Source organism: Solenopsis invicta, chromosome 7 (genome assembly GCF_016802725.1).
Source record: "Solenopsis invicta isolate M01_SB chromosome 7, UNIL_Sinv_3.0, whole genome shotgun sequence".
Taxonomy (NCBI): Eukaryota; Metazoa; Arthropoda; class Insecta; order Hymenoptera; family Formicidae; genus Solenopsis; species Solenopsis invicta.
Window position 1 is genome coordinate 16,744,035 of NC_052670.1, and position 22,393 is coordinate 16,766,427.

A 22,393-nucleotide genomic window follows, 5' to 3' on the forward strand; every position below is an offset into this window, starting at 1 on the left:
TCCTATTTTAAAATCAAATTTATTGTTAGTAAATAATATTTTAATCAATAATACATGATTACAATTATTTTATAAATAATTAAAATACAAGAAATTAAACTAATCTCTCTGCTGATTTTTGCAAGCCAACGATAATCACAAATTCAACTTACATTGCGGAACACAGCGTAGTTAGTTACAATGTTACCAACTTTATGATTAAAAAGATTATTTTCAATAGGACTTTCGGAATACACCCTGGGACACTCCCATATGTTGAGATATTCTTCTAGATAGTCTCAGAGATAGTCTAGATAATCAGACTTTCAGATTTAAAAGAATATACCAATAATAGCGAGCGCTCACTCAATTGTTGAGTCTGCTGAACGCAGCCAATGAGGTTAGATATTTAAAAAGGCGCTAAAAGTCGCTGAGGAGTAAAAGCGACAAAGGAAAGAGCAAGTGAGAGAGAAGTTTAGATGGCGATACTGAGCAACGTACTTATTTCGCGCATGCGTACTCTATTTTAGCTCACATAAAATCTGAGCACGTATTATGCATTTGTTCGAAATCAATTCCGATCGGAATTATTCCGTTTTCCCTAGAAAACACAATAGAAATTTAGTGAGAAACGAAATAATTCCGATCGGAATCAATTCCGAACAAATGCGTAATACGTGCCCAGAAGAGTTGCGCTCCTGCGCTATTTGAAGATACAACTTTTCATTGGCTGGTTGCACAGAACATAGGGTCGCCATTACGATGCGCAAGAGCATACATACCCTTCTCTTTCTTATATGGGCCGCAGTTGGTCGACGTCGTCGCCATTGCGTGAGATCTATGGATCTGTTGTAAGCGTCAGCAAGCGTATCGTAGCGTGTAAATATACGTGTGTGTTGTACGCGTCGTTTACCGAGTGCGTCGTATGATTCTTATCCTCGCGAACGACGACGGACAAGTGAACGGCAGGTATCGAACCCGGTCGATACAAAACAACGCAATATTCCGCGAAACGAGACGAAATCGAGGAGAACGCTCAAGCCAAGCGACAAAACTGGCCGAGTTGCGCGAACAGATTCATGGAGAGATCTGGCAATCCAAATTGATTCGGGTACGTTTATTCTCCGCATTGTATACCACGCTGCATCTCGTGCATATTTTTCGATAAATCCAAGGAATTTGGAGGTTCTCCCCACTTTCTCTCGTCGTGTTAACCATCTGTTTATCAAAGCTTGGCATTTACGTGAGAAATAGAATGCATTCGAAGCAAAAAAAGAGAAATATAATGGTGAATTATTAAAATAGCTCGGTTTCAATAATAGTTGACCGCAATAACTGATAAACGCCTGAAGGTTGATCGCCTCATTTGTTTACTTCATCCTCTCTCTCTCTCTATGCCATCTAGCTTCTCCCCTCTACTTTTTTATCGGTACCCTTTGACGCAGTACTGCTCAGCGTCTGTTATCTAACATTATTGGGCGGGTCGGCTTTCGTGGAAAGTTTAACCAGGGTATAGCAGGGGACAAATATTTCGTACATAAAAAAAGAAAGAATTTAGTAATTGATGTGCTAGGCAAGCCTTTAGAAAAAGTAATAGAACACTAGACAAAGCCACAAATGTTTGATTTTTTATATACTTTCATATTTTTTTAAATGTGAAGAAAATCATTTTAACAAGACCTTTAAACTCTCGACTGGTTGAATTCACATGAGCAACAAAAGACAATTGAATGAATAATTGCACACCTAACAAGGTGATTATAATTGTCAAAATTGACCTTTAATGTTTCTTTTATGAACACTAAACCAAAATATGTTTAAAAAAGAAACAAATTAAGAAACACTTAAGGCATGGAGAATTTAGAGTAAAAAACTTGAAATTTGAATTATACATAGAATCTGTTCTTTGTAATTGCTCTACTGTTATACTTTCCATACTTCAAATGAGACCTACAGATGTGTTCCAGAAATGATGGCACAAGTGAAAAAGGAACTTATTTTCTACATAAGAAAATAAATTGAAAATTCAGAATAAAACTTTTATACGAGATTTTGTATTCTAGAAAAAGCTACTTTATATATTTGTCAAATGTTCCTCCTACACTAAAAACATATTTTTCAGATTTTTTAAGACAAAATTAAAAAAAAAATTAATCTTGCTTTTTAGTATATATCTACAAGGTATTTTTTTAAATATTATATTTGTTTATTTTATATTTTATATTTGTAATATAATCACAAATACACGTTAAGTACACGCATATCTAACAAATATTCAAAATTACTTTAGAAAAAAAGCTTTATAGGTTTTATTCTACATTTTAATTTTTTTTTAAGTAAAATTATTCCTTTTCTGCTTGTATCGTCCATTCTGGGAAAATGTATAATTATATATTAGAGAGAGAAAAAGACAACTAAAAAATTTAGCTAAGACAAACTATTGGTTTGAATAATTACTGGAAATACATGTATAAGTGATAAGCATCACATGCTGTTTGTTTTTCATCTTTTTCTTCCTACTGCCTTTGTTTTCTTTCCCTCCATGCCTGTCACCTAAGTTTTGCTTCTGAAGGATTTTGTTATATTCTCTACCTTTTTTTTTATAGTTTTAGCGATTTTTAAAGTTTCTATGTCAAGGTTGTTGATCTCTTTGACCTTGTAGTTTGAACATACCTAGCATACTGCTTTATATTTGATCTTTAAAAAAGTCTCGTATCAAAGAATTATCTTTTCGAAGAATTATTCTTATACTTTTGAATTGAGTTACGATTTTATTCTATATCTGAGATAAGATTAGCTATCATATTTCATAGTTTTTATTTAATGACACGTGTGATGCATAAGCCATTCTATCTCAATGATCAATGAATAACAAAGATAGAATGACACTTACATTGTTAAACTGAAAGCATACGTACACTCAGTTTGTCTATGGCTTTTGATAAGTCGTTATCGATTCAGGGAATTTTAAATAAAAGATAGTATTTAGTGATAGATCATTCACTTTCATATGTTACTTTCCACGCGGAAACGTTCATATTGTTATCATTTTGCTGCAATAAATATATTAAATGTTCAAAAATTCTTCATGCAGGAATCAGACTTCTATGCATTGAACTAACAATTGTCGAACTCTTCTAAATATTCTTTAGAGATTATTATAACAATTAATAAAAATTTTCAAACGTTTATAGCTTTTTAATAAATCATAATTTCAAAATTATATAATGTATTAATTATATAATGTGTTAATATGTGAAATAATTTATATAAACTTATGTAAAATATATAATTACATTACACCTATTAACACATTATGTAATTTTGGTCCCGATCTTTCCAGGCATCCTGTATGACAGTGCATTTGTCTCATTGTTTCTTATTAAGTCATTCGTTTTGCAATTTGGTTTTGGTTGATTTTTGATTGGCTGCATTACTGCGCATCTGCAAAGAATGGTATACCTTATATTCTCATACCGTGATCGAGCCTCTCGATTGTACATACTTCCGTCGCGCTCTGTTGCCAGCTCTCGCGGCCGAGAATAATAAAGAAGACAAGAGTTCAAAGGAAAAAGAGCTCGGCACTGATGTCATTTTGCAATTCCCTGAGCGATAAGCGATTCGAGGTAGAGCACGCGCGTGTAGAATGCTCTTCAACCGTCTACCGTCTCAATGCGTCATGTTTGCGATATAGAATTATCATTGCAAAACATTTGGACGTGGGCTTTGTGCATTTATTTCTCAGATTGATATGTGAATTAATTTATAACTGACGCAATTAGCAAGATAATACGACAGAAATGAGAGAAATCGTTTGTGGAGAAAACAAGTAACTTCTCGTGAATATAATCTTAAAACTGAATAGGCAAATAATCTTATTTATGTCCGATTCGAAACGCTCGGTTATTTATTTGAGATACACTGATTGGAATTTAATAATGTCTTCGCTTGAAGTTAACTGCAATCTTGTATAGTCGTGAGCTAAAAGGTTGCAACACATTTTCTTCGATTATTTTTGAAATGTAGACTTGTTCATCAAACGGCGAACGTCATTGGTTCTTACCTGTGGATCCAACCAATTAAGCATCGAACCATCTACCATCAAAGAAAATGTGTTGCAACCTTTTAGCTCACGACTATACATTTAGGGTTTCCCAGATTTTCAGGATTTCCGGGAAAGTTCCGGAATTCATTGGCTTGTCCCGTGTCCAGTAATTGAAAGTTCTGTCCTGGAAATGCACAATTTTAAAGAAATCTCAGGATTCATCTGATATTTTTTAATCATTTCTCACAATTTCAACTGTCGACACCTACATTAAAGATTTACGTGATATATTTGGATAAATTGTGTACGTTGTGATGATTTTTTATGGTAACATTTTAAACTGAAATAACTTATTTTTAAGATAAAAAGACGAGGCAAAACTAGGCTGTATAGTTCTTTTGAAAATATGTTTCTAAATAAAATCAGAAAAAAACTTTAGAAAAGAACTATACATCTTTTGTTTTGATTCTATATATAAAGTTATTTTAGTTTAAAATGTTATCATAAAAGAATGTTCACAGTGTACCATGATTTATGTAATTGATACAAGTAATTGATACAATATTAACTCAAATACATTAATCCATTTTGCATTTATCGCCTTATTGTTAGAAATATCCTGGAAATGTTGGTATTAGATCTGTCAATCCTAGATACATTACATGTACTGTTCAGAACGCGGCTAATTTTGAGCGAACCCTATAAGTACACAATATTCTTAAAATATTATACGAATGTTATTAAAAATTAAAATATTATATACATTCCGAGAATATTATTCAATATTTTTTTAATATTATGGGAATATTGTATTAATGTTATAAATCCGTTGTTACATAATTTTCTTGGTATATTCAATATTCTACGAATATGCTATTGTGGTTAAAAATTAATTTGAATTATTATTTATAAAATATTCATAAACTTTATAATTATTATATGTAAAAGTTATGTTCCCGATAATTTAAAATATTGAAATACTGAAATATTAAATAATATTTATATAATATTTATGTAATGTTAGTAATATAACATATAATTATTTTTATTAATATTTTATGGAATATTGTTTAATATTAAATAATAGGCGCTTACAGAGAAAAGGCATTATTGACTTTTTTATCAAGTGTATCAAGAATAATTATTACAAGAAAAGAATTTGCAAAGATGCCTTCGGATCTTAGCCAAAAGATAATTGACTGTCCGAAAATTTTGTAATGGCATTCCATATGCGACAGTGTCGATTTTTCGGGCGGCGTCCCTATACGAGTGTGCGTGGCGTCTCCACGTCAACAAATAAGGAGAGAAAAGACGCGTTCTCCTGGAGCGGGACGCGGGGGGGATATCTATGTGGTGGGCGAGGAACGAAGGTTGAGCTGTCGCAGTCAACTATGCTGCAGATGACTCGAAATTTCATGGTATCGCTGCCGTCACGACAGAGGCATTTCCTTTTTACAATACATCGTCGTTAGACATCCCTGGGAAATTGACCACGAGTATGGCGATATTGAATAGTGCCGTATGAATGTTCTACGAGACCCGGCAGGCTTCCGCAGATGAGATGTTACTTTCGCGATATCTCGTCACAGTCTATAAATTTATTTCGTGTAAATAAATAATTACAGATTACTTCTAATTTCGATACTTCCGACTTAAGAATTCACATTCATTATTAATGAATGAATGTCTCAAATATTTCAACTCGCCGATTTAAGCATGCTAAATATTATTGTTTTTGAGAAATTATTCTGTTGTTTTGAAATCCCTTGAAATTCGCCGAAACTGTAATGATTTTGAAGAAATTACTCTCTCGGTTCAAAAGAAACCAGGGTTTCGAAGTAAAGTGAAGGGCACCTCGTATATTACTATACGGTCCAACCGTTACATTTCACTCTGCGGGTACGCGTCGCATTCCCGTGTAATGTAATAAGACGAACAGAAATAGAGGACGATGTGGCAACGTTGCACTCGATGTATACCTGGTGTCGCAGCTGGCAGCTGTTTCTGAACGCATTGAAGTTGAATTTCTTGTCGATGTATAATAGCGCCTTCATGGATAGATAAATGTGGATTTATTTACCAAAAAGGAGCATATATGTACAGTTACAAAATATTTTAACGCATAAATTTGCATATTGGAGGCATATTCGAAGTGCGTACTTTCAATCTAAATGTTTGCATCTCATGATTATTGATTATATTTAAAAAAAGTTATTATTATTAACCTTTAGAAGACGAGATAGTTTTCGAATGACTTCTATAGTTTTCAATTTAAAACTTTAAAGTACATATCGTAGTAATGATCTATGAAATACTGAGATTGTTCTAGAACTGATGGGAGCAATCAACAGTTCAGAGGTATATAGTGAAATTATACGTATCTAATATACCAAGGATATTCCTTATAGTATTTCTCATTCCCTCATATGCACACATTATTTTTTCTTAAATAGTGATTTACTCGATGCAACAAATGCTAGAAAATTTGATCATGGATTCATGCCAGTGTGTAAAGATGGAAAACCTTAAATATCTTTAAATGAAAATATATATCTATACTTATTAATTTATTACATAAAACTAAACTATTGATGAATCGTTATTATAAAATTTAAAAGCATCAATTTTTATTTTTATTTTACAGGTTCATTGGGGCATTTATCCTTATTTTATGAATATTATTATATATTCATAAACACAGTACAAAAATGACCGAATGCATAGAACACTATATGCTGCCTCCGAATCGTCTGCTAGATTCACCGATAACGTCCCATATACAGTTTATCAAAAGCCCAGATGAGGTTGACGGTTTAGATTTTCGATTTGAATCCGCTCGTTTGGAAAGTTTCAAAAACTGGCCATGCTCGTGGGTAGAGCCAGAAAAACTCGCAGCAGCTGGATTTTATTACACAGGCGAGAGCGACAAAGTGAAATGTTTTGAATGCTTAATAGAAATATGCGAGTGGCAGGAGGACGACAATCCAATGGTCGATCATCAACGATGGTCCGGCAGATGTAGATTCATTCGCAATATTCCGTGCGGCAATGTGCCAATCGGTACGGATCCCAACGCGATTCCGCCACCGGTGCCTAAAGGGATGGACGTATGTGGACCTTACAGCTCGATATATATGCCTTATTCCGGTCCAGACCATGAAGATCAAGAGATTGAAGAAAGAGTGAATCATAGATTAAGATTTGGCCTTGCCTCAAGACCAAAGCATCCTGAATATGCTAGTTATGCTGCTAGATTAGCGACATTTGACAGATGGCCAAAAGCAATGTCACAAACTAAAGAAGAATTGGCGACTGCTGGTTTCTATTACACAGGAAGTGGCGATCAGACATTATGTTATCACTGCGGTGGAGGATTAAGAGATTGGGAACCAGCAGATGATCCCTGGATAGAGCATGCTAAGTGGTTCGAATATTGTCCTTATCTAATCTTGGCTAAAGGGACAGAGTTTGTAAGCAACATTACTGGGAAAACGTATATTGCAACAGTAAGTTAAAGTTATTTAATAAAATATATTTATTAAAGAATTTGCTCTTAAAATTTACCCTTAAAATTATAGTATCTGTGAGATATAAACTGAAGAATTTTACTATAATTATAGTGAAATTTAATAAAATTCTTTGAAGTTTATATTGTAAAATTTGTCAAAACCCTACAACTACCATAGTAGAGTCAATTTTAAGAGAAAATTTTTTCTGTGTAGAAGTGTATAATTTTTTAATAAATCTTTTAATCTACTTAAAAAATCATCATTGAATGTAATAATATCTATTTTTTTTTTTTTTTTTTTTTTTTTTTTTTAGGAAAACTTATCAAACATAGCAATTAATAAATTGGATGAGAAATTTGAGAAAGCTGATAGCGAGAGTATTGCTAGTGGAAGTTCTCAAAGCTCAGTCAGCTCTCAAGAAACTAATACGGAAGCAAGTGCTGCTTCGTCTAAGGTTAATAGCGAGGAACAATCTATTCAAACACCAAGCGACAAGGATGCAAGATTATGTAAAATTTGCTACAGCAGAGAAATACGTATTGTATTTATGCCATGCGGACATTTATTGGCGTGTGCAGAGTGCGCGAAAAATATGAAAGTATGTGGAGTGTGTCGTAAGCCTGTGGAGCTTACGGTACAAGTATACATCCCATAGTGTTTTTATCCTTGTGGTAAATAATCTGCGGTAAATTCTACTAAAATTCTCTACTTATCATTATTATGAAGACTGACTTTTTCAGGCCAAACTAAATGACAAGACTCATGTAACATACCGATTAGCAGGTACAAGCTATACAACGTTAAAACTCTTGTTAATAAAATATTAAAGGGGTATTCTATTTTGGTAGAGAAAAGGCTTGTTTTTAAGAATTTTTTTGGAGAAAAGTATTGAAACATTTAAGATGTGACTTTTATAGAAATATTGATTTTTGTAGATTAGTATTTTTTATATTATCACAGGTTATTCAGTAAAAAATAAAATTGAGAACTATAGATTTTTTCTGCGAAAACGATTGATTTGAATTACAAAAACAAAAATTTTCTCAATTTATAGATTGAATTGCAATCAATATTAAAAATTAAAAATTGACAAAATTTTGACTTTTCAAAAATTAAGTAAAATTAAATATGATCTTGAAATAAGAGATCAGAGAGTTTGTCTTAATTTAACATAATTTATATGTTCAATATAAATGTTAAATACTTTAATATAAATGTTCAATACTTTTTCTAAAAATTCCTGAAAACAAGCCTTTTCGAGCAAAAAATAGAAAAAGCCTTAACGTCATAATTTCAATGGATACTCTATTGTAATACTAACAAATGTTGAATGTACTTTGTAATCGTTGTATAAGTAATAATTGTTCCTACATTTAAATCTATAAATATATAAATGTCTCACTATTGCTATTTCTATCTCCATGTAATTGGAATTGTAAAAATTGTTGGTCAGTGTACGAAACACATGACATCACAAATTTTCATATTTTAACTATTGAACAATGTGAATACAGGAAAAAGTCATTAAAATCTGAAGTGATAGATTGTACCTGCAACGGAACGTTGCTATTTGAACGTTTTCGTATTTATACTATTTCCCAATGCAATATTTGCTGAAAAAAATTATGATAGTAATGATGATGTAAGATTAAGATTAAGTGGCACCATTGTACGAGTACAAATAGCAACACGGCATGAAGTCTAGTCATTAGTAATTATGTTGTAATGATAAGTAACAACACATACATACGAGTATATACAAATATAAGTTATGAAATTATTTGAATATTTTTGGTTTTTGATTTTGCGTGTATAAGTCCCGGTGTACAATCGGTAAGCCTTAAGCTGTAAGAAATTGATCAGTTGATCATTATCTCATTCAACTGTAATTTGTCAATTTTTTACTGCTTAAGATTTATTACACTTATTGTAGATCGGGTTTAATTGAATATTTATGTACGAAGAGAAAAACAAGATGTAAAATATTGAGCTAAAAGATGGACGATGAAGTCCGAATCGTACTTGTGTTCATCAAGAAAAGCAGCTTTGCAATTGTAAAATTTTTTATATGATTGATTCTTGTTCTTAGTAACATATGTACGAGATTAAAACGCATAAATTAATCATACCAAAGAATTTTACAACAGCAAGTGCAAAACTGCTTTCTCTTTTGAGCGCAGTCAATACATATATTTAAGGTGTTCTAAATTTAAATATCAAACTTTTGAGAACGATTGGGAATTCATTAAAAACTAAATTAAGGAAACAGTTTTTTTTAAAGATTTTTTTGTTTCATTTTTTTTTTGCGCAAAAATCGTAAAAAAAGAAAGTTTTATATTTTTCTCTTATTTATTATCCCTAGCAATTACTATTATCTGTTAGTAGTGACCGTGGCGTAGAGAATTGTGCGTCCAAAATCCAGACTCAAATATGATCAAAAACATCTGATTTTACTCGATTGCTATTTCTCGGAATGTAATAGCAAATCATTGAAAGTATCTTGCGCCATAAAAACCCCTTTAATTAGATCGTTTGAAATTTGTGTTTAAACTGTAGATTCCATATATCTGTAAATTGTAAAAAGCGCACAGAAATACACTGAGAGGTCATCAAGCTTCTGATAAGAGGCGGACGAACAATATGATTACTGAGCCCGTCACATGATAATTTCTTGTTTAACAGTCCTTTGCTTGTAAATGTAGCTTCCATCTGCCCACGTTATTTTTCATAAAAATAAATAGTCTTTTGTGAAATGATTTGATCACATTATTAAAATTCAAATTATTAAAATTCAATTTTTTTTTATATAATCTTGAAATAGTACGAGCAGTAGTCTGACTGCAATGAGAGCAGTTATAGTTTAATGCAATGCTCATTAAATAGTAAATAGTAAAAAAGTAATGAATAAGTAAACAATGAAAACTTTTTTGCTTTTTCGATTTTCTCCAAAATGAAATAAAAACGAGCAAATCACTAAAAACAAACTGTTTTCTTAATTTATCAATGAAATTTAAACATTTAAATTCAGGACAGTCTCTACATTGCTTCTAAGACAAATGTTTCGATCTGTATTAAATTTTCCTTAGTGAGCCTCTGATTTCTTTCAAATCGAGCAGTACATGTTAATACAAATATTTTCAAGTCGAATATTTGCGGACTGGGTTTACTAGCCTTTTGCTACAAATAAATTAAGAAATTCAATTTAATCTGCCAGTTTTCTTCTAATATTTCTGTCATAATCTATTAGATATCTATATTTTGTTATAGTTCATACACATTAATGTGCAAATTATTAAACACACATTGTTGTCCATAAATGTAAAATATGTAACTTTAGTGAACGTCTAAGTACTCCAGGGTACGATCAGCCAGCGTAATATTGTAATTGGTAATACGAATTCGACACAATATTTAGTTTCAAACTCTTAATTTATCGCTGCTACAGATCACAACGTGAGACACGACGTAACCTGACATTGTTAATATAATTAATATAATTAGTATTCTCAAAGAAATGCAATATGCGAATTTGTTAATGTAAATATAAGTGTCGTACATTTTTTCGTATAAGTAATATGATTAATAAATTTAATTGAACTCTCCGAGTGAACGTGACGTCCGAAACAAAACTCGTAATTGTAAAATCAGCATTTAAAGTTCATTAAAGGTAAAATGTTCAATAAAAAATATTTATCAAAATAACTACAAAATCAACTACACGATAGATAGAAGTTTCATGGATTTTTTTTCAGATTTTTGAAAATACTTTGATACAGAAAATAGGGAAACACAATAGACTAACATTTTATTGGAAAAATATTGAAAAAGCCCAGCAAACAACGTGATGTTTCAATAATATCGTAATGGCATGAAAGACATCATTAAAACATCATTTGATGTTATCTTATTTGCTAGAAACTTGATTCACTTGGAGAGTTAACAAATCTTTAATGATCTTTTTACAATAAGTTGTTTAGTTACTGTTTATATTACACTAACTATATGATAACTATAAGTCAAAATTATAAATCATAAATCTTAAAAAACTTGAATTCTGAATAAATTATATTAGAATTATTACGTCAACCTATTCTGATCAATTTTCTCGATAAAAATGGCAAACACATATTGCTTTTTGATTGGTCAGTCATAAAGTAATCTAAATTTTAAGTCATAAAAAATGGAATTTATCTCCAGTCAGTAATTACTAACTTATTACTGTCTTATGACACATTACTGACTCACTTATAACTCGTTTCTGATTTCTTATCTATTACTAACTACAACTTATTGTAGAAAGCTCACATTAACAATAAAGGAACAAGAAACGTGTAGTACATTTGATAATGCATAAAGAATAATATATCTTTTATAATAACTAGATATTTATGAGTTCTTTCGCATAAAATTACTGTTGCATTGAGTAACTCACAGATTTAGTTATTCTAAACTATGGCAAAAAGAAACAATCATATACAAGTGACTCATAATTATACAATTGAATCGAGTTCCTAAAAGTTGAGATTCTACACTGATAGAAAAAATTACTTGATCAAATAACTATATTATTAGAGGAGAAGAGGGTAATATGATATCCTTTAGAATAATAATCGATTTATCGAAGAAATATTTCGATATAAAAATTTCGTTTAAAAAACCATATTAACAAAATTCTATATTATTGTTTAACTCTGCATAACTCAAAATGTGTACAGCTGAACAAAAAGTTACAAAATAAATAACAAAAAAAAACATTTGAGTGTATATAATACATTTGTGTGATAACACGCTTAAGTTTAAAAACAATGAGGAAGTATGTGAAATTAAGTGTTAAAATGTACCTTGAAAATGTTTAGAAGTTTTCAAAAGTAAAAATGCCTTATAACAATTGTTAGCTATTGTGTATTGTCATATTAGCGCCATTAAAAAACGGCGAGCTACTAATTGCATAATTTTATAAACTATTATTTGAATTCGTCGCCTAATAACGGACATAATGGGGATAGCCATAATGTCCACAGTAGTCATATAATACCCTCTTCTCCTCTAGTATATAAAATCACACAAATAAATATCAGCACTAAGGTCTAGCTATGACCGTTAAGACACTTCGTTTGTGTTTTTATATTATTCAAGTAATTTACATTAAAACAAGCATGTATTATTTGTTTGATATCAATTATTGTAACAGTTGAGTAGTATTAATAATAATAGTATCAATAACATATTTGTTTGAATTAAGTAATATTTTCTCTTAGTGTAAGTTTCTATTCACAAATTGATTAATCAATTAATTATATTTATTAAATTATTAATTATATCGATTAAAATAGAAATTTTGAAAGAATTCGGCACGCTGCGTGCGTGCGCGCGCAAACACACACACACACACACACACACAAAGGTGGACCAGTTAGAAGATAAAAACATTTTGTTTTAAATCAAGTATTTTAGCAAAAAATATTTTAAACAAAAATTTGATTTTAGTTTGGCTTTAAATGACATCTTTTTAAACACAAAATTAAATATATATTTTTAAATAATTTTTTCATTAAAATCGAGTTTTCTTTATATTTTGTGTACAAAAGAATAAAAACAATATTTAAACATTAATAATAAACAAGATATTTTATTTATTCTAATATATTGTTGATAAAATATAAAATATTTTGTAAAATATTTTTCAATAATTTCAATATAGTCTATGTATAAAATAATAAGATAAAATGATTGATATAAACAAAATACAGTTTTTTCAATATGGTAACATTGTATATTTTACAAATTGTGTAAATGTTCTCTTAATTACAATTATGAGTTTATGTCGATTGACTGAGGTGGTAACTATTCTTGAATTCTGGTGTACAACGCGTTAGAAGTTGAATTTCTGGAAGTCTGATGAAATCAGGCATAGTCTGATGAAAACCGATGAATTTTGCTATAAGTTTTTGGCTGTTATAACGAATTTTTGTCTAAAATCAGTTATCAGAGATCATACGATGTTGTCTGCAAAAAGAGATCAAAAATTTTGATTGTGCTATTTTGCAAAGAACAAATCATTAAAAATTACTTGTAGAAAATAGTACAACCAAAATTTTCGATAACTTTTGTTTAAAAAAATCATTAACTGTAATGAGTTTCAATGAAGTTTGTATAGTTTGGTGAAGTTCAGTGAAATCTTGAAGTCTTGCAGTTTAGTGTATATCTATTTTCTAAATGGTTATCTTCTCGCAAAAAATGCCATACTTTTGCATACAGAATACGCAAGAAAAGTGGAGAGAGATCGAATTATATCAAACTAAGATCACTAGTTTATCTTTGAAAGCAAACATTCATTTAAAATATTTTTTTGCAAAAATATTTGATAAACGAAAACACTTTCATTGCTTTATATTACATACGTACATACATACATACGCGCATACATGCATACATCCCTCTACACAAAATATCTTAAATTTTTTAAACATAATTTTATCAGAGCAGTATAGGAATTGCATTTTAATATCTAATATATAATTATATATAATATAAATTATATATGATTATATATTTAAATTATGTATAATAATATACTTAATTTATCTGCAAACATTTTTTGTATATATTAGGTCTTGGGTTTAAAATGAATTGGCGCACTCACATAGAATAGTATATACGAGGAACGTACTATATTAATTTACTTTTTTTTTCTACAGATACTTAGGGCACTTAAAGATCGGAGAATAAGTCTATTTTATCAATATTGCATCTGGAATCGAATGTCTGTGTCACTTTCTCCATGTTCTCTTGAAATTGCGTTGTATTCACATTTGGACTTGTTGTAGATCATCAGTATCCGCGAAATAGTGTCCTCGCAAGAGAACACTATTTTTTTTTTAATTATTTTGAGGAGGGGCTTTTCTTGGCCGCTTCTTTTGCATGACATGCAATCTTTTCAGATTACATACATGGCATTGATTTCATCACCTTGCAGTATATATGAACTTAAAAAAAGCTGTCTAAACATGAATATGACGTACCTCAAAAAGTGGCATAAGTGCATTCGACTTCAGCGGGGAATAAGAAAAGAGATCAAACTCGAAATCAAACTTTTCATTTATATTTACTTTACTCTCATTTATATTTACTTAGTCGCATCTCCAGCCCATTTTTCTTTCCGAAGTTTGATCTCCTTTCTTCCTTTGTGGGTTTCAAGGTGAATATATCGAGGAAGGAAATCTATCTACCGATTTATAAATGTTCTATATCTATAGCAAAAAATAAAATATGAATTAATATAATACGCTCAAACGTCGGCAATGTAGCAGCTTTACAAAACTGAGCTTAGCGAAATTATATCTCATATAGTAGATATACATTCATATTTCGAAGATAGGTAATTCTATGTTTGTAAGGTAATACTTATTTTTCGAAGATAATTCGAAATAATTTTAGAATAAAACAATATTACAATATCTTATTTCGCTTTATTTTGCGAATGTATAAAAATCAATACGTGATAAGTTGTAGAAATCCCAATAAACATTAACTAACAATAATATAACATCAATGTTACAATTTATAGCTTAATCATATAAATGTAATATAACACATTGTCAAATGTGAAATTATAACATCAATGTTATGTTACTGTTAGTCGGTATTTACTGGAAACGCGCATTATATACACATAATTGTCTAGGGAAAATAGAGCCCTACTAAGTGTAACACTCGCTCTTTTGATGTATGCTATTTTTTTGCATTAATGAAGTCGAATCACAATATATTCTGTGTTCAAAATGAGAATGGGTATGGGTAAAATGAGACCAAAAATTTTGAGTGTTGTAAATTTTTTCGTAATAGAAATTTTTTCGTTGTAATTAAGTTCTTCTATGTCCAAAGTTCTGTTCTATTGGTACACGATTATATATGTATCTATACATATACACACAAACTATATATATTTTTGTATGTTTATTTTTATGATAATTGTTTATTTTATTTTTACATCACGAATGCATATTTACAGCAAGAAAATTTTTTTTTAATTTAATACGAACTTTTGAATGCCTGGATTGTTGGCGGATATCTGCAGTAAAATGCATTTGTGATAATTGGACCTGTATCTTGGGCAAAATAACTTTGACATGAATACTGTACAAAATATAGTGATACATACGTGTAATAATTGCTATTATACAATAAAATTTCAAAAGAGAAAAACAGTTTTTGCTTCTCTGCAACATTCTGTATGTTATCACACGTAATCTTTGCATGCCGGTTGTATGACAAGAATAGTTTCATAAAAAAATAAGTTTTAATTACATCATTTAACTCTAGGTACACAGAAAACATTTACTTAATTTTAGTAAGTATTTACTAAAGTTATATTTGCTTAATTTAAATAAATATTTGATAAGTATCCACAGAATTCCACCACCTTTAATTTTGATAAAATTTTAGAGCTTTTGTCATATGCTGGAATCATCCATTCAAAACTTAAAATAGATCATATGATATCATTAACCTGATACGGGTTGTATTAAAACTCGAACTGCACTTGAAAGCACTATTAGGTCTCATTCGACGCGTTTTTGCACGAAACAAATGAATCTGGCAAAAAAAGTGTCGCTCTACTCCCTCCCCCCCGTGAACCGCGATATTAATTGTTGAAATTGATTATACGAGTTAGAAAATGCAGTCATCGACTAAATGCAGCAAAATGAGTATGCGCTGTGCATGTGCCATACTGAAAAATGTACAAAATTAAAAATTATACTCTGTTTTAATTATATAAAATGTACTTAATTGTACATTTAAAATACGATAATGTTAAAATATTTTGCTTTACTAAATTTTGATTGGACAATCATAAAGTAATTTAGGTTTTAAGTCATAAGAAATGGAATTTGGTCATCTTGAGTCGGTGATTACTGACTTATCACTGTTTTATGACATGGCGTACTACTGATTCACTTATAACTCGCTTCTAACTTCTGATTTATTACTATATAATAACTTATTCTAGAAAGTTCATAACATTAAAGGAACAAGAAACTTATAGCACATTCGATAATGCATAAAAGATAATGTATTTTTTATTATAATTGAGTATTTATAAGTTCTTTCATACAACCTTCCTATTGTTTTGAGTAAATCTCAGACTTGATTATTCTAAAACAAGATTAAAGAAACGATCTACAATCCACATAGCACACTTTATCCCAGGAAAATCCAACGGATGTCATTTTGAAATCCATTAAAAATATAAGAACCTGAAGTATAAGAAATAATAAAAACGTTCAGAAATTTAATAGAAATCTTATATAATTTTATTCTGAATCTATAGGTTTCTATCAAATTTCTATGTTTCTATCATTTCTTATTCGACTTTTTAAGCAGGGATATCACAATATCTACGAGATATCCTTGAATAGTCTCACAATCAGTTGGATTTCACACATAGTGATACTTATGCATCACTATGTGTGAGATGCTACGAACTAAGGAACTTCATGAGATATCGCAAATATATCATTATAAAGCGTAATTGTACATAATATATGATATTGAATACTTTACATAGATATATAAATATTTATGTACATATACAGGGTGTCCAATATAAGTGGCCACCTCTGTTTATTTCGTAAACTAGCAGAGATAGACCCAATAAATATAATATCAAATTAAATGGTTTGAACTAAAGCTTATTGTGAGCACAGTGGTTACTTAAAGAAATTATGTATGTTAAAGAACGAAAAGACATGCACAACTTTTGCATGGTAAAGTGAATATTTTTAAATGATAAAAGTTGTAGCGTTTTTTTTTAATGAATAAGTAATGTATGATTTATCAAAATTATTTTACAAATTATAGAAGTTATGTCAGTTTAAAGTTTCGCGGGCGACTAATACCATTTCAGTTTCGCCCCTGCAGTGTGGCTAACTTCCGACTCCTGTTTTGGCGATTGACGTGTAACATGTTGATATCTGATTATAATATTTGGTGTAATAATTTTATAAACTGTAGATTTTTGTATTCTTATTACTTACATTTTACGTACATTGAATATTATAATCAGATGTCAACACGTTACACGTCAATCGCCAAAGTGACAGTCGGAAGTTAGCCACACCGCAGGGGCGAAACTGAAATGGTATTAGTCGCCCGCGAAACTTTAAACCGAAATAACTTCTATAATTTGTAAAATAATTTTGATAAATCATACATCATTGTATTCATTAGAAAAAACGCTACAACTCTTATCATATAAAAATATTCACTTTACCATGCAAAAGTTGTGCATGCCTCTTCGTTCTTTAACATAGATAATTTCTGTAAGTAACCACTGTGCTCACAATAAAGTTTAGTTCAAACCATTTAATTTGATGGTATATTTATTGGGTCTATCTCTCTTAGTTTACGAGATAAAAAGGGATGGCCACTTATACTGGGACACCCTGTATAAATACCTTGACGGAAGAAATTTTATAAAATTCTAAAACAAGAAATATATATTACGAAATACTACAAAAAAATGTTACCAAAATCTATGAAATTCTATATCAATTTTAAAAAATTCTACAGAAATGTACAATAAAAATGCTAGAATTTTCTTAATTTTTGTAGTTTTAATGCGTTTCTTCTACAAATTTTTCAATGGTACTAACATGTATCCCGGTTTTTTTTTTTTTCAAAAACGGTCACCCATCCAACTTATATCACGAGAAAAATAATAAAGTTTAAACTTTATGCGAACTAGACGCACTAATGGTTCGATTCAAAAGCCAAACGTCCCTTGTTAAAAATGTCCGATTAAAACTATTAGAAATAAGCTTTATTCGATCTAATAACATTGAATTGTGTTTTTGAACCTACATTTTCTAGCAAAATATAGCAACATAACTTTTAAATCGGTTGTATAATACAATGATTGAACTCTACAAAGTTCAATTAAATTGTATTTTTGAATTTTCTAATTGAATTATAAATCTGAATTTTCTAGTAAAACATAATACAATCAATACAATAGAACCGATTTGAAAATAATTATATTGATTATAACGAAAAATTAGGTCCAAAAATACACTTCAAACTTGTGCACAATAGAGGAATATTAGATATTAGGAATAAGAATTAAAATTTTAAAATCTGTTTTTTTAATGAACACTAGATAAATAATAAATTATGTTCTATTTTGTAAGACATTTATGTTTTATGTTTCATTCGTATCTATTGTGCGTTACGTTTAATGTTCATTACTAAAAACTGATTTTAAAATTTTTATTCCTGTTCCTAATATCTAATATTCCTCTATTGTGCACAAGACTTAGAACGTATAGAGCTTTCTAGTAATTTTAATTGGACATTTTTAGCAGAATTTCTATTGATAATCGAAGCCTTAAATTTCTAATAAATAGCACGCCCTTTTTAAATCAAGAAAGTTTTGAAATCTAGCGTAAAAAATGTTCGGGACATTTGTGACTGGGTTAATTTCATTAATTGGTTAATCACGATTATATTTTGAATTGATTATGTTAGTTAACATAAATTAACAGATTAATGCCCAACATTTATACAAACTCTCAAAATACGTTTATACTTTGTAAAGAAAGAATAGTAAACTTTTAAGAGTGTAATGTTAATTTTAAATTATGAATTTTTCAGGAAATCGTGAAACCATCTACATGTAATACGTCACACGAGCAATTTAAAGAAGCTAATAAATTGCTGGAAGCTTTCAAAATTCGACAATCTCTCAAAGCATTGTTATTGAGAATATAGGAATATCAGAGGACAGCAATAAAAGGCAATCAATTGTTACAATAGTGAACAATCCATAATTCCGATTACGCCTAGAAAAATAGACGTGTATGGACCATTCAGTTCAATGTCTGACAAGGAACGTTTAGCAACCCGCATATTCAAAAAATTCGAAAACTTTGTGTACAAATAGAAGAGTTCTTCCGTAACACAAAAATATTTTTTGTTCGTGCCTGTTTTCAATTTTAGAAGGTAAAACACCCTTTCGAAAAAAATCAGTTTTTTTCTTTCCAAGTGAATATTGTCGAAACTATAAAAGATAGAAAAAAAATATTTTGAATGAAAGTTGAATGGCTCGAAGAATACTTTATAACAATAATTAAAAAAATTTTTTTTTCATTATTAATTATTAATTAAAAAAAAATTTTTTTATTATGTACATAAAGTTTCAGAACTTTTTGAATATGCGGATTGCCAAACGTTCCTTGTCAGCTATGTTTAATTCCGAATCAACAACTCAAATATGTCACTTATGATTTATTTATTTTTTAGCCCAAACAGCTATCATATATTTTAAAGAGAAACAAACAGCAGCTGGTTTATTTTACACAGGGACGATGTAACAAAATGCTGTCAATATAAACTGCAACTAAAAGAATGGAAGTTAGACGATGATTTTTGGGAGAAACATAGTAGTTTCAAAAATAGCGATTACGAGGCAGAAGTTATTGAAAGAATAAAAAAACTTTTAATGAGGTAAATATTTGGCAACAAAATTTAAAATACCCTAGTAAATGAAAATAAATTGAAAATTTGTAATCCATTTTAATTCATTTGAATACATTTTGGATTAAAAGACAGCAATTAAGTCATTTCAATCCTATATCATAGATTAAAATGGATTGAGTGACCTGCGAAAACTTCTTTTAGATTAAGAAAATAAAAATCACTTTATTTTAATTTCGTTTCATGGATTAAAATGAATTACATTGCCCGTATAATTTTTTTTTGATTGAAAAAAAGTAGAAATCCCATGATTACAAGCTAATTTTATGGATTAAAACGGATTCAAGGAATTTTTAAATTTTAATTGGATAGAAATAGATTCGTGTGGTCATTGTCGAATCCAAATTCTTGATTTTTTTAATCCACTTTTTTCCATTTTAAATATTTTGAATCCATTTCCGTTTACTGGGATTATCTATTTTTTAAATATTTTTTATGAAAAAGAGGAAAACATAACTAGAACATACTGATACATATATGACATTATATGGTCAATTAAATAGTACCTTTTTTGAAACTTGTCAATGTATCCACATAAAAATTTGAAATTGTCCCATATTTTAAATGAATGTTTAAAAATGTTTCCTATTTTGAATCTGGCATCAGTTTTTTTATTTTGGAGTCAGCAAAAAATTAGAAAAAAATCGCAAAATTTAATCAGATCATGTAGGATACAATTACCTTTTCTCTATTGTAAAGGCTGAATTAAAGATATAATTGTAATGTTTAAGAGTACAGTAAACCCTAAGAGATATTGATAAAATTTTTAAATTTTTTAAATTGATTTAGAAGCTAATGTTTTTTTGTTATTTTAAATTTATTTTTGCTTCGAGCCTTATTATATGTTGATATAAATGAGGCCCGATTCTATATGGAAGATATATTTTATTTTTATGAATAATTAAAAAATTTTATTTTTACTTTGTTTATTTCAATATTCCTATAATAGAGTTTTGAAAAAATAAAATCATTCACTTGTGAGTCTTATTCGGTTCAAGTACCTTATTCAAGTCACAATTCATGTATTTTCAAGATACATTTGTATTTTATAGAAAAAAACGAAACACACTTATGCGCAATGTGTTAACTTTGAATTATTTATTTTTCAGAGAATCGTGGAATTATCTACAAATTGTGCATTACACAAGCAACCTAAAAAAGCTAATAAGACGTCTATTGAAGCTCAAAAAGTTCATCGGCTCAAGGCATCATTGCGAAGACTACAGAAACATTTTAGGGCGACAATAAAGGGCACAAGGATTAACTGTCACAATATCTAGTAGCAAACCACCTGATTTAGTATTGTGCTAAGTTAGAAAAAGAGAAGTTATTTTTATACTATAATCACATATTATAAGCTGTAAAAAGTGTGCACAAGACTTATTAAAATGAATTATTAAAAGGAATACCATACGCGCCTTAGAAAATACTTTATCCGTGTTCTCCTAATTTCGAGTATTAACAATGAAAACGTGGTATTTTTATTGTTAATTTATTGCAAAATCGTAAGCATGGGTTCTTAGTAAGAGAAATCGAAGAAATTGAATTTCGTCGATTACAGCGCCGTCTATCATGAATCGAGAAAAATGTTTCAGACAAATTGTATGTGTTTTTAGCCACAGATTCCGAATATGCAATAAAAAATAGGGGTTCCCATTTAAGATTTCTTGCCCCCCCTCACCGCCCAGGGGAGGGGTGGAGGGCTGATTTTAACGTCATTGTACGTCCCCCTCGAAATGACGAAATTTTGATTCTAAACATTTTTTCGTAGTGTGCTTATTTTTCGAGTTATTTGGCTGCCTAAGTTAAAATGGGTCACCCTGTATACAACGACTGTGTTGTCAAAAACTTTTTTTTTTTTAAGAACGATAAGACATTACTTATTAGACCTAAATTGTGTGTATTTGTTATTCAGAACAGATCTCTAAGTACGAATATTTTTGATATACATAATAAATCTAAAATAATTGCAACATTTTTATCGAATTTTAATAAATTGGACTGAGGTAATTAAAATGGTTGATAAATTGAGGTAACTCATATATTATCAATTGTTGCGGAAAATTTTTAGGTTTCGACTTTTTGCATTTTATATATAACAATTCTGGATGCAAAATGTTATATGTGAAATTTATTGATTGGATTATTAATGTACTGACTTGTGATTAATATCAAAGAAAATTTTAGTAAAAGTAATTTACTTACAGTATACAAACGTTCGATCGTTCGATAAAATCATCATAGCGACGGAATGGATTCTTTTCGCTCAACAGTAAATTGTGTGATCTTCATAATGGAAATTATTTAGTACGAAAGATTAACGCCA

General features: G+C 29.7%; 1 protein-coding gene across 4 annotated transcripts; it reads left to right on the plus strand.

Annotated features, from left to right (window-relative positions):
* Window positions 1-586: 586 nt before the first annotated feature.
* On the plus strand, window positions 587-21,478 carry LOC105199679 (E3 ubiquitin-protein ligase XIAP). Of its 4 annotated transcripts, none has more exons than XR_003269127.2 (6): window positions 587-1,090; window positions 6,669-7,530; window positions 7,847-8,218; window positions 19,186-19,389; window positions 19,834-20,037; window positions 21,177-21,478. XR_003269127.2 is itself a non-coding variant. In XM_026138397.2 (3 exons), exons 2-3 carry the CDS (start codon window positions 6,733-6,735, stop codon window positions 8,186-8,188), a joined length of 1,140 nt encoding a protein of 379 aa, XP_025994182.1. In that variant the 5' UTR covers window positions 588-1,090; window positions 6,669-6,732; the 3' UTR covers window positions 8,189-8,529. The 4 variants fall into 4 exon arrangements, 2 of the variants coding, with proteins under 2 accessions (XP_025994182.1, XP_039307622.1); XR_003269126.2 differs by having other exon boundaries at window positions 7,847-8,204; XM_026138397.2 differs by lacking the exons at window positions 19,186-19,389; window positions 19,834-20,037; window positions 21,177-21,478 and having other exon boundaries at window positions 588-1,090; window positions 7,847-8,529.
* The last annotated feature ends 915 nt before the right edge of the window (window positions 21,479-22,393 follow it).

Coding starts and splice junctions, on each gene's coding strand:
- LOC105199679 (XM_026138397.2), top strand. CDS start 6,733: ATGACCGAATGCATAGAACACTATATGCTGCCTCCGAATCGTCTGCTA. Junction 7,531..7,846: donor GGAAAACGTATATTGCAACA/GTAAGTTAAAGT, acceptor TTTTTTTTTTAG/GAAAACTTATCAAACATAGC.